The sequence below is a fragment of the Zymoseptoria tritici genome, chromosome 1 (genome assembly GCF_000219625.1).
Source record: "Zymoseptoria tritici IPO323 chromosome 1, whole genome shotgun sequence".
NCBI lineage: Eukaryota > Fungi > Ascomycota > Dothideomycetes > Mycosphaerellales > Mycosphaerellaceae > Zymoseptoria > Zymoseptoria tritici.
Genome location: NC_018218.1, coordinates 5,780,805 through 5,796,876, shown reverse-complemented (window position 1 = coordinate 5,796,876; position 16,072 = coordinate 5,780,805). Strand labels below are relative to the sequence as shown.

Below are 16,072 nucleotides of genomic sequence, written 5' to 3'. Positions count from 1 at the left end.
CTCAGAAACCGCCAAGAACGCCCAGAGCTCTCGACAATCGACACAGCAATGAATGTGATCAAAGCAAAGCGGTGTGTGTGAGAGCTTCGCAAAAAGACAGGCATCAACCCTCGCACGACCATCCAGTCCTTCTGAGAGTACACCTTTCGGAGCATCGCATCATTGCATGAATTGACCACTCTCACTCCACTGCATCATCAAGTACCTATACGCCGTGTCGAATCCCAGTCTTGACACACACCCCAATGCGAAAAAATGCGATACACCCGCACCCCGAAACAACTTCGCAACTGTCGCACCGCGTCCGACGCGTAACTGCGTAGTTTTGAATACGCGCCTGTGAAACAACATTTTTGGGGGGCTGAGAATATGTATTGAGACTCGGTGATGGACAGACCGACGGGTTCGAGCAGCAATCGTGCTGTGCGATCTTTGCGAATTTCAAGCATGTCTTTTCTACAAGACACACACACACACCAAGTATTCCCTTCACATCGCAACATTGACGAACAAAGCTGCACGAACAACCCAACACGGTCCAACACCGGAACAATTTTTCCCTCGCTAGATCCAGCCACGGAAGGTGTAGCGTCGCCGATCGGCATAGGCATTCACTATTATGAAAATCCTCTTGTTCGATTTGACATGTGACAGACAGGTGGAGACGTTCCCTTTCAGTCTCACCTACTTTCTTGGGAAGACTTGACATGTCACAGCTACTCCGCATGCATTCTTCTCGGCTTCAACACCTTATTACGGACATGTCTCCGGGAGCACGAGACTGAGGAGCAGCTTGGATTGATGAGGTGTGCTCCTCTTCTCCTCAGAGCTACGGTGCTGTTGATCACCCCGGCACAGGATTCATGAACATTACTGTTGGAAAACATTCGTTACTGGCATCGACACTCTGGAGACCACGGTACGCATCCATCGCGAGCACCTCTGCATTGATTGTGCTGTCCGAAGGACTTGACAAGCCATGCCCGCTGTTTTTTTTTGGGGTGTTTTTGCCCTCCTCTTTCGAGTCCCCACTTCCCGCATTTTGAGAACCAACTCACAAAAGAAAACAACACCTCCCTCCACCATCTCCCATCCGTCGCGAGGACGTCAAACGTCGGACCAACCTGTGCCGGACAATGCGCATAAACCTCCACTGTCGTCCGCCGACCCAGCAGGCACGTGTCTTCCTCCGGGACTGAGTCTAGTACGGCAGGCACGAATCGCCGTGACAGTTGAACCCGGCGCAATCGCAGCCACCAGCGTCGCCGCCGCAAACGCCTGCGAGAGTCGATACCGTTAGCAGGGAACCTGGATCGACCCAATTGGCGGCAGTATACGTACCGTAGCAGTAACTGGGATCTGGTTTCTTCGTCTTTGATTTGGCAAGAGCATCGGCCTCGGCGGCGGGGATGGCGAAGGCTTGGCCGACGAGGAGGGTGGCCGCGAGGGCGAGGAGCTGGGTGGAGAACTTCATTTTTGGGAGGTTGGTACGTTGCTGTTGTGAAAGGAATGAGTGAAGGTCCGTGTCGGAGAGAAATGTGGATGATGTTCTTACTGGTTGTGGATGTGATGTTGACGTCGGTGGAACGATGCTAGTGAGAAGAAAGCAGAAGAGAGAAGAAAACGGCTGCGTTGTTATAATCTCGCTTTGCCTGGCGGCGCGGGGACCCCCCACCTACAGGTGTTCCGCTGGGAGATGGGTTGACAAGGTGATGCATATGCAGTTTACAGCATCGCCTGACATTCGACTTGGGCCCTGGCGAATTTTCATCAACAATCCTGGATGAGCTGACGGGAGAAATTGTCTTTCTCGCTTTGCACGCTACCGGCAATTGTACAGTCGACACCACCATCTCACCATGCAGACGTGCTTCCACCGCAATTGTCGTGGATGTTTTAGACCAATTCCGGTCGGTCGGCCTCTTGGCTTCTACACAGGCTTCGCTTGTGCCTATTCCGTGAGCCGCAGAGTCGACCTATGTCGCTCAGCAGCGACGATGACTGCACCTTCGAGCTCGATGAGAACCCTCCGTCCAGCAGGGACTGTCTCGACCACGCACCAGCAAGGTTCGGCAAGCCAAGGCAGTCTGTCGACGACTATTTTGAAATGATGCTGGACAACGGTCCGATGTTGGCATTCACGACCAAAAGAGGAGCAATACTCAATTTTTGATCGAGCACGACCAGCGTCGGGGAATCGGCTGACCGTGCACACAGGCATCGATGTCGGGGTCGTTGCTCGAATGAGAGTATCACTCCACTTCAAGCCAGGTTCCGGCTTGCTCAAATCTGACTTCGCTCTGGGCCTGGGCCTTCCTGTGCGCCGTATGACTTCCGTAAGTTTGCGTCGATCTCTGCTGCGGCGCTGTGGGCATGAAAGTAGCCAAGTTATGTGCTGCCGAGACGATGCGGGACCGCAAGTTCAGCGGTCGGAGAAAGGCTGCCATTCGACTTGGATCCAAGCGAAGTCTGCCTGTCGTTCCGAGGTGAGTTGGAGCATCTCCTGATAGGCAAGTCTGTCATCCCGACAACCTTGCAAATCCGCGGACAATGCTTCCACCCCTTCCATCCATCACGCAAGAGCCCAGGCGTGGACTTCACAATCATGCCGATAGTACTACCACCACCAAGGAGCCGCATATAAGCCGATTTCGAGCCAGCCCAGGACCGCACCACTGAGCACCAGAACACCTTCCCTCCCAGCGCCTCCACCCATCGCAAGCCAATTGAACCGTCAAACATGTGCTGTGACCTCCGACCGCCTCCATGCTCGGCAGCAGTCGCAGACCAACAGGTCTGTCAAATCGATTTCGTCGTGCACAAACCGCCGACGCAGGAGTACCCAGCGCAGTCGCAGCCCAGACGAACCTTCGGGCCACAAACGGCTGCAAACGAGGTGTTAGCAGGGGACTCTGAGTTGCGTCGAATACAAGACTTACTGCCACAGGAACCGCTATTGTGCCTTGCATCGTTGCCATCGCGAGTGTCGATCTTGGCGGAAGGAATAGCCAAGGCGCCCCAGGCGAAGAGTGTAGTCGCGAGAGCGAGGAGCTGGATAGAGAAATTCATTGTGGAGGTGTATTGTTGCTGTGAGAGGGTGTCAGTAAAGTTCGTCTTGGTGGGAAATGTTTGTGCCTCACCGGTCGTGGAGTTGATGTTGATGTTGATGTGGGTCTTTGCCGTCGATGTAGAGGGTAGAATGCAGAAGATGGGAGAGACGACGGCTTACTTAATGGTCTCGCTTTGCCTGGCGCCATGCGACTCGTGGATGAAAGCGTGTTTATCTGGAGGTGTGTTGACAATGTCACACGTAAGCTGGCAGGGTACCTACCACATCAGTCGATCATCAGAGTGTCTCCTGATAGAAATATTCGACCGGGGGCCGGGCAAAGCACGGTCTTTCAATCATCTCTCAGACGAGCTGACGGGAGAAATGGGAGAAGACCTGTTCGCTCTAGGAGTCGGGCGTTGATGCTAGCTCCGAATGTTGATGATGTAGGTCCATTCTGCGGTGCTGAGCATCACAAGAGCGGTGTGGCTTCCTTTGGTGCTGGACAGATGGGCCTGGCACTGGGAGATCAATTCGTTCTCGATCCTTCCGTCGGTCTGATCCATTGACCTGGGACAGGCGTGGTAAAGCGAGCGTTCATCGATCGAAAGATGTCAGCTCATCCAAGGACTCGGGCTCTGTCGATGCGAGGTTCTCGATTAGCTCTCGGGGATGCTGCCGGACAGCGGAAGTCGAGGATCGGGCGCCCGCGCTGGCTTAGGATATGGACGATATGATTCCGCCAACGGGTAAGGTGGATCCGTCCACGATGAGATGGGCCCATCCGTGAGGGCCTATCGATGCAGTGAACACATGCGAGAAGACTGTGGAGAATTATCGCGGGCAGCGAGACTGGCATGACTGCTGCACATTCAATCGTGATGCTTTCGGTGGTTTTGCCATTGGCATCGCAGCTCACTCGAGGAAGCTCGTTCCGATACGCTTGTCTCTGCAAGTGAGGCGACCACTCCGACCCCCTCACACACTGTCATGTATTGGGCCTCTATCCGTAGGAAGAAGTGTTGAACCTTGATAAGGTGATACGTAAGCTCATTAAAGCATCGCATGATGGTTCAATTCAACTCGGAAAGGGTAGTGCACAAGCTCTCTATCAGAGCATCTCCTGATGTTCGACTCGGGCACCGGTACCGCATGATTGTTCTGATCCTCTCTTGGATGAGCTGACTGGAGGAGGCGGAGAAGAACTGTCAGTGTGGCGTTGATTTTGGCTTCGAATAGGGATGAGATACGAGATTGATCGCTGGCCTCCAGAGAGCCCCGCCGGTTATCTCTTCGCAACATCTCATCGACAGCCATGGCTCCGCACACAGTCAAACGAATGCCTTCTGGACCAGCCAGCCAAGGACCGACCGCATTAGCGACACCTTTCCCCGCCCTCAGCGCCTCCCTCCATCTATCGCAAGCCCAGTGATTCTCAAGACCCCTCCTGGAACCTTCGGCCTCCTCCATGGTCGGTGCCAGTCGCAGACTGAACTTACCCCTTCAAATTGACCCCATTGTACACAGACCGCGGACGCAGGATTACCCGGCGCAGTGGCAGCCTTCACCTATCTTCCCACAGAGCGCTGCAAACGCAGTGTTAGCAGTCGTGCTCAGGTTCATCGACCGAGAGACCTACTATTACAGGCGCCATTCTGCTTTGCATCACTTGCATCGTTGTTACCGCGGATCTCGATGTTGGCCGAGGGAACGGCCACGGCTTGGATGGCGAAGAAGCTGGCCGTTGCGAGGGAGAGGAGCTGGATGAAGAGTTTCATTGTTGCGGATGGTGCTTGAGTTCGACGTTGATTTTTTGAAGAGGTGAATGGTCTTGGCTATGGAAGTGTATCCTGGTGTTGATTCGGTTGAAGAGTCGATGGCGATGGATGGAAAGTAGAAGAAGCGGAAGACTGAGAGCAAGTGCCTCGTGTGTCTTCTGCCTTTGCCTTGCCCGGCAATGCGGACTTGCCCACAGGTGGTGCGTGATGATCAGACCATCTCCTGATATCTGAATCTGGGCCGCCTCTTTCCCGCTCTTCCAAGTTCTCCGCCATCTCCATTCCCGTCTCGTCGAAGGTCTTCTCGCAGAAGAATCGACGGCTCAATGCGTCTCTTCAACGGCTCCGTGCCTCCCTCCACAACCTCTCCCTTCCACCGGGACGAACTCGAACCTCACGTCCGCCGCTGTCGGAGAATGAGAGAAGGTTTGAGAGGCACAGGGCGCGAATAGCGGAAGTCGGCGACCATGCTGGCTCAATGTGGGTGATTTTGATGACAGGAGCTGTGTGCCTTGGTGCCTTGGACACTGGCAGATGAATGTCAGAGATTTCTGATAATCAAACGCAGGCGGCGAGAATGGAACAGTGCTGGCAGGTCATTCGCGATGCCGGCCATGGTCTTGCCACCGTGAACATTGAAGGAAAAACTCCGAAGAAGTCATGTGTGCATCGCGAGTGTTTTCATGGATTGTAAGTACAAACCCGCCGCCATTTCCCTTTTCGATCCCCTCATCAGCAATCGCCCTTCGCATCAATGGCCCTTCCCGATCAACCAACAACAGCGCCGAACGACATCATTGTACCGCCACCTCCATCCGTCCCGACAGAACCAGATCTCGACATCGACGTCGGCAAGTTGTCCAGGCTCCATCGTCGGTGGAAGCCGCTGACCGAGATTCAGACTGTGCCTCCCTCACGGTATGCTTTTGACGCATTCATTGTTCTTGCATTCGTATCCGGAGCACGCACAGCCCAATTCTTCACCACACCAGACTGTAGAGTTGTGCCGTTAGCATTGATAGCAGCGCTGATCGCAAGCTGGAGGAGAGTCACCTTCGCATCGAGTATTGGGCTCCGGATCATATATGGGCATGGCTTCGGCTTCGGCTTCGGCGAAAGGTTTGGGAGTCGCGAGGGCCTGGCCGGTAAAGAAGGCCGCGACGTAGAGAAAGGTGGAGAGCTTCATGGCTGTTGTTTGAGCTTGGGTTGGGGTGTGGATCGTGTGTTGGAGATCGGGAGTGGAGTTGATGTTGATGTTCGATGTTTGAAGATGAAAGAAAGGAGCAGGAAAGAGAAGATCAAGGCGATGTTTTGAGATCTTTGGCTTGTGTGGCGGAGCAGGTGCTTATTGCAAGGTATTAGTATCCCTTGACCTCCGATTGGAGAGCCCTCCAAAGGCAGTTGCTCTAATGTTGTCTCGATCGATCTGACAGGTCTGACAGGAGAAAGAGGAGGAAAGTTTAAACGTTGGACATGGAGAGAGAACAGCGTGGATGCTGGCTCGGGTCCGGCTGTCCGCAAGATCCGGTCTCGTTCTCTGCTGCATTGCGATGAGAATCGCAGTCGGTCGACAGCATGGTACGAATGCGTCCAGCCGAACCTCCTCGAGAGACTTCTGTTCTTCTTGATGTAGTCTGCGGACTCATCCCAATAGTATCACAATCGTCTACGAACGTCATGAAAGATCCAAAGCTGGAAGTGCACGCCGACGGATCTGAAAATGCCAATACTGCTGTCGCTGTGATGCGTGGGTGTGTTGAATGGACAGTTCTTGTTACTGTGCGGCCTGAGATGTGAGGTCGATTGCCCGATTCGAGGTGGCTGAGCGTGATGGGATATGAGATCGAGCCAGTACCTGGCGGTGGAAGAACAGTCGTTCGGGTACTTTCTGCTCTTGTAATGCGATGGAATGCGATCTATTGCGCTGGTCTCGGAAACGTCGGGCACCTGCCCAGGAACACGAGAAATCATGCTTTCATGCTTGAGGATCTCTTTCAACTTTGTCCCTCATTTTCTTGTCCGTAAGCGTGGCGGAGCAGCCGGCATGGTCTGGTCTGGTGACTCTGGTGTGGCAACAACGGCGAAACGGCATCCCCGGTTTCCTGGGAAGCTCGATCGGGATGGGTTTGAAATCGACGCTGCTCGGCGGCGACTGTGGTTGATGGGAAGCGGTGGCCTCGGAGACATCTCTTATCATCATGGCCATCATCGTGTCGTTGTTTGAAGCATTGTGTAAGATGTCCATTGATAGATGCAGTTGAGAGGACACGTTGTGGTTCCTTCCCGAGTTGCTCGAGGTTGTGAGCGCCAAGCAAGGGATGGATCATCATGGGAACGACCTTCCAATTTCTCCGTCTGACTTCACCTCTTTCCTCTCACATTCACACTTCCAGGAGTCTTGAAGCGAGACCATCCAACAAGATAATATACATCTCCGAGATTGAGAAATACACTGCTCGTACGTCCGACCGCACCAACGACTTGAGTCAGCCAACTGCTGGAAGAACGCAATCCGCGTCCATGGCGGCCATTGTGAGTATTTGTCCACGGTTGTCTCCTTTTCGTCCTTCCTTCACATTTTCTGTCATTTACTCTCTACAACGCTCCGTCGAGGTGAAGAGCATTGTTGGGCTCCGAAACAATCATGTCTTCCTTCAAGACACTTTCAGAAGGTGACTCGACACGCGAACCTCGAAACCACTTGTCTCGCTTCTCAACAATAAACAAAACGCGGGGTGTCGAGTGAATGCGCAAAAGACCTCTGGCCAGGCGACGAGATGTCTGATCGGGTATACCCGCTGCAGTATTTCTACGCTATTTAGCCCAGAGGAATGAAGTTTTGTTTAAAACACGCACAGCGATTTCCCTCGAGCCCAGATCAAGCTCTACCTCAAGCAGCGCATCCACTGCAGCCCAAACGCTTTTGACTACGTTGATTATCCTCATCTACGCTGCGCTGCGCTGCACCAATCGAACCTGCGCACTGTTTGTTGCTGTGCAACCTTCTTTTTCGCCAGGTCTTGAGCCCTGCCAGATCCGTTTGTGCCCATCGCGAGGCTCTCTCTTCCGTCAATTTTCTTCCGCCGCTTCTTCCTCTGCAGCGCAACGACCACCGATACGCCTTCTTCGACTCCCTTCTTTCCAGCAAGCTGCCGCTTCACCCTTCTCTCCGGATCTCCGTGGACAAATACCGGTAGAGCGATTCTCGTCTGTTTCAGTGCCGAGTGCCGCAGCTACCACTGCGCACTGAAAGATCAGGCATACACAGTCCGATCAAGCGCATACACCGCTCGCATGTCCTCGAGCGTCGACTGGGACTCCAGTGAAAAGTTGCTCGAGCCCGACTTTCGTGCGGTGGCTCGCAGGTTCAACGACCGTTTCATGCATCTGAGCTCACCCAATTCGACCCTCGCAAAATTTTCTCCAGCTGGTCCGATGACTGACGGAATGGTCATTGTCGAAGGCTTCGCCTGCAAAGACTACATCCACGACTCCGCCGGTCCTCTTTCCACCTGCAGCAAGACTTGCAAAATCTGCTCAAGCCATTTCCGTCCACTGCAGTGGCAGATCGACGTTCCAGTGTTGCGCTACGCCCGCCAATATGACGACCTCGAAGCAGCAAAAGTCATACAAAGCACAGTCGATGCCACGAGCCGCGACTTGAGTGAAGCCCGCGCTGCCGTCTCGAAGTATGGCGATACTTTGGCAAGTAGATGGCACAGACGCAACTTCGCCAAGAGAAATGCCATCATTATTGATGCGCTACCAACCATGCTCCGCAAACGATACGATCAGGTGCTCACAGAGTCGCTAGCCGGAAAGGACTTGGCGCTTTTCGAGACGAGCTTTTCAATTCCCTGGTTGAATGCCGAAGCAATGGCGGACGATCCGTCCAACTTCCTCAATTTGCTTCATCACCGAACAGAATCCTCAAACTCCGACTGGAATCGATTCGACAGCACCTTTGTGGAACATGGATTCACCTCCGGCACTCTTCGAGCAGGTTATAATCCGCTCTGCGTAGTCATGGAGGGGAGCGACTCCGAGATCGGCAAGCTCGTACCTTGGGAGAAGGCGGCGGCGCATCGCTCTACCATTGTCGGTTTCCCTTTAGCAAAAGCGACTCTAGACGCGCGAGCCCTTTTGGCCAGCTTCATCATCAGAGTAGTGCGCGCTTTGCTGGGAGGCAAGGTGGAGGACGGTCTCGAGGGCAGTGACAAGTGGAAGGCGCTCGCGTCGAATGGCTTCAAGGAACTCCAGCCAGTAAAGCTCCGGTCAATCAGCCGCGCCTCTGGATTCGGAGCTCCTCCAATAGAAGTCGTTCCTCTGCTGGAGCGAGCGATCGAAGCCTTTCAGGACAGACTGAAGGCCGCCGAGATGACGTGTTGGACATTCCACACGGATCCTCTCGCCGTGCGCCAGCTGATGACTCTCTCCATGGAGGCGCGAGTCCATAAGAACATCGGAGAGAAGTTTTTCCGCAAGGACTTGCTCTGTCTGTTGTTTGATGCTTGCGCCAGGCCGTTGCAATGGCGTGCAGTACTACAAGAAGCTCAAGAGGCTCTGAAGCTGTGCGAGGAGAACACGGCAGTAGCTTCTGGCGGTATGCCAATCGACTGTGCGCAGGCGCTGCATTTGGTCGATAGCATTGTGCGCCGGGATTTCGAACGCGAGGAGGAGAAGATGCGGGTCTTGACCACAATACTAGGCACGTTCGATTCGCACTTCACGTTGGATCCAGTCACAGGGGCGTGGACGAACTCGGTCCAGTCCGACAACGACCAGTTGTACAGCCTTTTGTCCCGTGTGGGCACGCACCGCCGCGTCGATGCTCCTCTCCCCAGTAGAGCTCTCCACAATGTTGAGCACTACATCGAGCAAGCGTCGGGGACAGACCGTGATCGCCTTCACGAGTTGCTCCTCTCATGCATTCGCAATATGGCTGTGCTCGACGAGGCCACCATGGGCATACGAATGCTCCAATCAAGTGCGGGATCCAAGGAAGACTCCGGGCCAGATCTCTTGTCTCTAAAAGAGGCCTCTCAGCGACCCAGCTTCGAATTCGTCCCTTATTTCTCGTCGTACTACAAGCGCGGATGGGAAGCGGCGGTGGGTGATCTCTGGCCTCAACTCAAACAGATACTGTCCATCCCCAACAAGTCTACAGGAAAACCCAATCGCAAGCATCTCGAGGCGTTTGACAAGCGTCACGCAGCGCTCGACAATTTCTGGGACGTCGAGGATAGTGTTCGAGTGCGAGAACTGAAAAAGTTCGGGCCTCTCCCGTCCGAGCCCTGCATGACCGATCGTGTGCGCACCGCAATGGGATTGACTGGATACCCAGAGGAAACGGCACGATTGCGAGCGGAGTTAGAGGCGGAAGTCGAGAAACGAGAAGCCTCCAAGTCCCGACAATCTTCTACCGTTGCGGTCCTCCCCACTCACCCACCTCGCCCAGTCTCCCCTCCGCACTCATTTTTTATCCCGAAAACACCCTCACCAAAAGGCCCATCCCCGGCGAAATCGAAGAAGAAGACCCGCCCGACAATCCCGGCAGTCGCGGCGCCAACTCCTGCACTTCCACCACCTCCGCCTCCAGCTCCACCTCTTCCCATCTTCCTCAACACCGCCTCTCACGCCCTCCTCACCGAGATCTTCCTCAATGCCGGCAAGAAGACCCTCTCCGGCACAATCCGCTTCCCAGAACTCGTCTCCGCTCTCACGGACGGCGGTCTACAAGCGTCGCAAGGCACAGGAGGATCGGCGGTGGTGTTCCACAATATGAACCCCGATGGCACGAGAGCAGGAGGCAGGATGACGGTGCATATGCCGCATCCGATCAACGTGCTCAATCCGATCATGGCCGGAGACGTGGCCAAGAAGTTGAGGGATCGGTTTGGGTGGAATGTGGACAGGTTTATGGTAAGAGAGAGGGGTGGAGGTGCTGGGGAGGCGTTGCATGGGAGAGGATGGGTGGGTTGACTGGTCTGGCGAAATTCGGCCGCAATTGACAACATTGAGGCGGACTCGGATGTGATGAGAGACTCGGTTGTGATGAGAGGCTTGGTTGGCATGCACGATGGCGGTGCTGCGAGAGGATGGGATCCTTGGCGGTAAGTCTGTCGCTGCCAGCGACGAGAAGTGCTTGCTTGTAAGTGTTCTATTTTTGCTTCTTTCTTTTCACCTTTTCTGCTTTGGAGAGTCCGCTTGGAAAAGCGTTATGGCTGCTTTTTTTTGGGGAATTATTAAAAGTTCCGTCTTGCTACCTGCCTTCATTGCCGTCCTTATCTTCACGACCGGCGCCGCAACTCGCACAAGATACGGCCATCGTAAGCCTGTCTCGGCCGCTGTGGCAAAAGAGAATGCGCCTCGAAGGCATACAAGTTGGGGCGCTGCTATATGCAGGAGAACATTGCCATCGCTGTACAATATAGGAACATAGACGTGCAGTATGGTGATGACTCGGGCCTTGTACCTTAGCTCGTACTTGGCAGATTGTTAGGAGACAATCTTATGCATGCAAGCTGCACGCTGCAGACTGCCGACATTGCAGGGGTCGCACATTGTTGGTTCCGGTGCTGTATGCCGCTCCACCCAAGGTATAATTCGCGACGTTTATGGGGTCGGGACCAGAGACTGATATGTGATGCGGGATTGCATCGTCATCTGTCTCACGAACTACAGTGATGAACGGGTGGAATTTGAATGGCTCTATGAATAAGACTGGGAACTAGGGGGGAAAGGGTCAAAGCATCCGGTCAGCATTGATCAATCACAAGGCGAGACCAGCACATTAGCATCAGCCCACGTCGCGCCGACGCGATGCAGGAACTCCCACGCTTGCGTTTTAATGGTTAGATGTGCACAAATCTAGCCGGATGGCCGCCTCAAGTACAACCACCGCTCCGCCTTGTCGAACACAATCACGCGAACATCGTGACAAGGCGTGTTCCTGTCCGTCTTGTTGTCGCTCGCCCTACTTCAACACCTCCTCGAGGCCACGACATGCCATATCACGACTACGACACCAACGAAGCCTCAAACGTGAACAACGAGCATGCATCGCCGTGAAGACGCTAGTGTCACAATCCTTTGGTCCTGCAGTTCACCGGTACCACGAAACGACTCCCGGTACCGCTCCAGGCGTTCGACGCCGTGTCTCGAACCCTCGTGGAGTTCATAACGCCTGCGTTTTTCCAACCGTCTTGGACGTCGTCGACATGCACCAGCTCCATGCACTGCGCACGTTCGACGTCGGCGGTGGTCATGCTCCTCACCACCAGAAACCTCTGCCGGATCCCCCTTCGCCGACACTGACGAATTCGTCTGCATTTAACCCGGACTATATACTGCCCACGCTGGCCGAGGAGGAATCTTCGTCTCCACCGACGCCGATTTTCGTGCGACGACCGCCGAGCCCGACGTATCTGTGGAACGGCACCCGCGAGGAATTGGCGGAAGAGAGGCCTATCGACGGGAATGAGAATGGAAGGCTGCGAAAGATGATACTGCGGGGAACGGGCAGCAACAATAGCTTGAAAGCCAACGACAAAGGACTGGGCTACCGCAAGACCTCGAGCAATTCGCTGAGGAAGAGCTCGAGTCTGATGGGATCATCGCCTGTTTTGCGAGATGTGGGAAACCTTGCGCCTGAACAGTCCGACTTCCTGCAACTGCCAAAACGGAGTTCCAGTCAAGGGAGTACATCCAGCAATATGTCGGGCATGTCGTCGTTTTTGGCAAGGTACAAGACCGACGACAGCGATGAGGAGACAATAGACGGCGGTGAAAGTCCTTATCTCGACGACTTCTCGGAGAACGAAGAGGCATTCGCCAGGAAGGAGCAGCGGGCGCGAGACGAATACCACTCGGCAGTGTTGAGTACTCGCGCGGAGCAAATCCTCGCCAACGCGAAAGCGCGGCTGAACGTGATGGAGGGCAATCTACGCGGCGCGAGAGATCTGGTGGCCCCATTAACAGCTGCCAACCTAAAGCGCGCGACATCGTTAGGTTCCGCCCATTACTCACCGAATTACTCGAGTCGCGCGCGGTACATTCCCCAGAGCAATGACCACGATTACTTCAACGCCGAGCCGACTCCAAGGCGAAGACTCCACCCGCAAATGTCCTCGCCTCACATCGGGAGGGATTACCAAGGACATACTCGAGGCTTCAGTGAGACCGTGGTACCTTCCCCAGCTCTGGACAGCCTCGCGACCTTCAGCAATGACCGAGCGAAGCGAACGAATGGCGGACATGCGACACCGCGAGATCGATCGACGTTGAGAACGCCCGAACCGACACCAGCACAGCAACTTCGGACGAGCAAGAGCTTTGATTATCTAGGAGGTGGAGGTGGATGGCGCGACCGCCCCTTGCATAGCAGGACATCTCCCGATTCGAACCCTCTCGAACCTCTACCCGAGGGCGACGAGAGCCGCAAATCTGGCCACGGCAGACACGATAGTCAGGACACGCTCAATGGACTGGGCATTCGATCAACATCGAGATCTTCATCTCGCGCGCTGGAGCTGCGGGATCAGCTGTCCAGCTTGAAGAGCAAGATGTCGAGTTTGAAGGAAAAGGCACAAGAGGACAGTCTGAAAAGGCAAAGTCAGGCCAATCAGCGTTCATCTCCATTCAGCAATGCCAGATCGAGTCCGCCGGAAATGTTCTACACTTCTTCGCCGACATTTGGCGATTCGGGTCTCGACGCAAATGCCGGTGTTGGATCTGCTGCTGCCAGTCCTCCAACGCCATTTTCAGACCGAGGGTCGTGGCAATTTGGAGTGGCTTTTGCTGGACATCGTGATGCGATTGCCGAGCAGGCTATTCAGCACGCACGCGTTGTGGAAATTGTTGCGGGCAATTCGCCCATTGGGAGGAAGTTGAGTGTGAGAAGACTCAGAGAGACACCTACACCGCCGCCTAAAAGTCGTGCTCCAACGCCAAGTGGATCGACAAGCGGGAGTTCTGCTAGAAACCGATTCGGATATCATCACGCGAAGTCGAGCAAAGGCAGTGGTGGCAGCGGCGGACTACCGGAAACGACTTCAGTCGACAGCACACGCGGTGGCTCTTCTCCGCTCACCGTCGTGAGCGATCGACAGGTAACACCTCCCCGCAAACCGCAAGTCGACAAGTCTGTGGACGATGACTACGCCCCGTCCGAAGGCGGCGAGAGCATCTACGAAGACGCTCAAGTCTCGCAGCCTCATTCAGTGCCGCACGAGCAGCGCGAAGACGCCTTTGACTACGAGCATTTCTTCCTCACCAGCGCTTTGGCGAACTACCACGCTGGAGCCCGGCGAGGCTCCACTTCCAGCGGCAGTGGCTCTTCCGTGTCTTCGGTTGCAACAGCCCGTGGACCAGCCATGAACGATGAGGATACTTTTGATGCAACCTACCCGCCCCCAACGCCTCAAACTCCCGAACGACTGCGCGCTATCGAGCGTGGCCTGTTCTCCTATTCTCGTCGTGCCAGCAACGACAGCATGAGCACGATGAACACTTTTGCGACGGCAGACGAGGACATCTATGACCGGGCACCTGTCTCTCCCATCTCCGAATCAGGCGGCAGGATGTCCAACAGGGCTTCTCGCTCGGTCTCGCCGATGATCACGAATCCCTCCCGCGCATCGAGGTATAGTTCCAGGTCGTACTATACCGCCACTCCGACATTGGAGCCGCGAAAATCTGTATCTCAGCAGCAACTGCGATTCTCGTCCCAGCACCAATGGATGGGATCTCCGCCTCGACAGCACTTACCTCGGCCACAATCACAGTCACAGGAGATCCGTCCAACCACCGCTGTCCGCCACTCTGTGCGTAGACTCTCGACTTCAGATCGTGCAGACTCCGGGTTCGGGAACCACAAGTCTCCGCCCAATATCACACCGCCGACATCGAATCCTACGTCTGCCAAATCCTCTCCCACCACCTTGTCACCTGCACCAACCGCCTCGACTGTCGTCCCTACAACCCGGCACAGTCCCACCGCTCCCACGAACACATTCAATTCAGCGACTCCGACAGGCGACCCTGCAGCTCGCGCCGTAGCTGCTCTCATGGATCCCTCAGGTCGCCAGTTGGGATTGAGGGACACGGCGGTTCTGTTTGGCGTGGTGGAGAGTTTAAGAAAAGTCGTGCAGACGCTGCAGGAAAACGAGGAGGGTGCTTATGAAGGGAAGGAAATGAGGAGGAGGTTGGATGGCGCGAGGGGGTGGTTGGATGGGAGGAGGGAGTGAGTGGACTTTCTTCTGCTTGTTGACGAAAATTTGTTTGGTGGTTTGCTCGGATGCTGATGGGCAATTGTTTATACCCCTCTTTATAATCTTCTTACGATATACTTTCTCGACTTGCAGGCTTTGGATGGTACTCGATGCTGTGGTGAGGTCGGCACTGGCAGGTAAGCGTGCTTCTTATCAAAACGTCCGGCATTGAACAATATGCGAAGATACAGGCTTTCCATGCAGAACCCCCCGCGATCGACGCCATTCGACGTTTCGTCTTGTCGCATGCAGATCCGCACGTGAAGCGACAGGAATAGGGCTATTGCGGATCAAGTCGGAACCGAAGCTGCGGCTCCGCGGTGCGAGAAGTTCTGTCTGCAACCGCTTCGTCGCCTCTGCCGCGGCTTGGATCGGCCACCCTCGGTCAGGTGATGGTTGACAAAATCCGCTCTGCCACCGCACATGGCTGGGGATTGTGGAACTTGGTGGTGTCACCGTTGCATTCGTGCGGAGAAGCCTGACTGACAACGATAAGCTGATTTCAACGAGCCGTTTCTCGACCATCCAGCAACAGCGTCCCCTGTATGTTACGAAAAAAAATCCCTCCAAGGACTGCTTCGATCGCTCGACGAGATCGTCGTTGTTCAAGATCTTGAGGTCTCTACCGCGGTAAGGCGAATTTGTCGAAAGGCTAGAAGCTCAGCCTTCGGATATATGCTTTCGTGGTAGCATGCAAGACTTGTTGACCATTGAAACCTTCGCGGGGGTGGTCGTGTGAGTACTAGTGGGCGCAACTCTGATCACAAGCCAACTAGGACTCCAATAAAGCTGTTGTCAGCGAGATCTCCAAGTCACCATTCACCCCATCATGGAAGACTCTTCCGAACAGCATCATCGTTGTAGTCGGCGCGAACGATGTGGCGAGCGTTCTGACTTCTCCGAGACCGCATATGAGACATGTCTTCCCCAGCTTTCGCAGGGAAAGGCCTGGCCCTGCACGATAACAGACGGAC

At 54.8% G+C, this 16,072-nt stretch overlaps 4 protein-coding genes across 4 annotated transcripts; 3 read left to right on the top strand and 1 right to left on the bottom strand.

Moving 5' to 3' along the window:
• Positions 1-729: 729 nt before the first annotated feature.
• MYCGRDRAFT_102982 (uncharacterized protein) lies at positions 730-1,379 on the top strand (the record flags this gene model as incomplete). The annotated part of the gene is made up of 1 exon (XM_003856825.1): positions 730-1,379. The coding sequence occupies one exon, from the start codon at positions 980-982 to the stop codon at positions 1,298-1,300; it is 321 nt and encodes a 106-aa protein (XP_003856873.1).
• A 3,289-nt stretch (positions 1,380-4,668) lies between these two features.
• MYCGRDRAFT_90262 (signal peptide-containing protein) lies at positions 4,669-6,013 on the bottom strand (the record flags this gene model as incomplete). Its single annotated transcript, XM_003856762.1, has 3 exons — positions 4,669-4,809; positions 5,215-5,354; positions 5,881-6,013. 3 exons carry the CDS (start codon positions 6,011-6,013, stop codon positions 4,669-4,671), a joined length of 414 nt encoding a protein of 137 aa, XP_003856810.1.
• Positions 6,014-8,121: 2,108 nt separating this feature from the next.
• Positions 8,122-10,809, top strand: MYCGRDRAFT_90261 (uncharacterized protein; the record flags this gene model as incomplete). The annotated part of the gene is made up of 1 exon (XM_003856826.1): positions 8,122-10,809. The coding sequence occupies one exon, from the start codon at positions 8,122-8,124 to the stop codon at positions 10,807-10,809; it is 2,688 nt and encodes an 895-aa protein (XP_003856874.1).
• A 3,660-nt stretch (positions 10,810-14,469) lies between these two features.
• MYCGRDRAFT_102980 (uncharacterized protein) lies at positions 14,470-15,188 on the top strand (the record flags this gene model as incomplete). Its single annotated transcript, XM_003856827.1, has 1 exon — positions 14,470-15,188. One exon carries the CDS (start codon positions 14,568-14,570, stop codon positions 15,072-15,074), a length of 507 nt encoding a protein of 168 aa, XP_003856875.1.
• Positions 15,189-16,072: the final 884 nt, after the last annotated feature.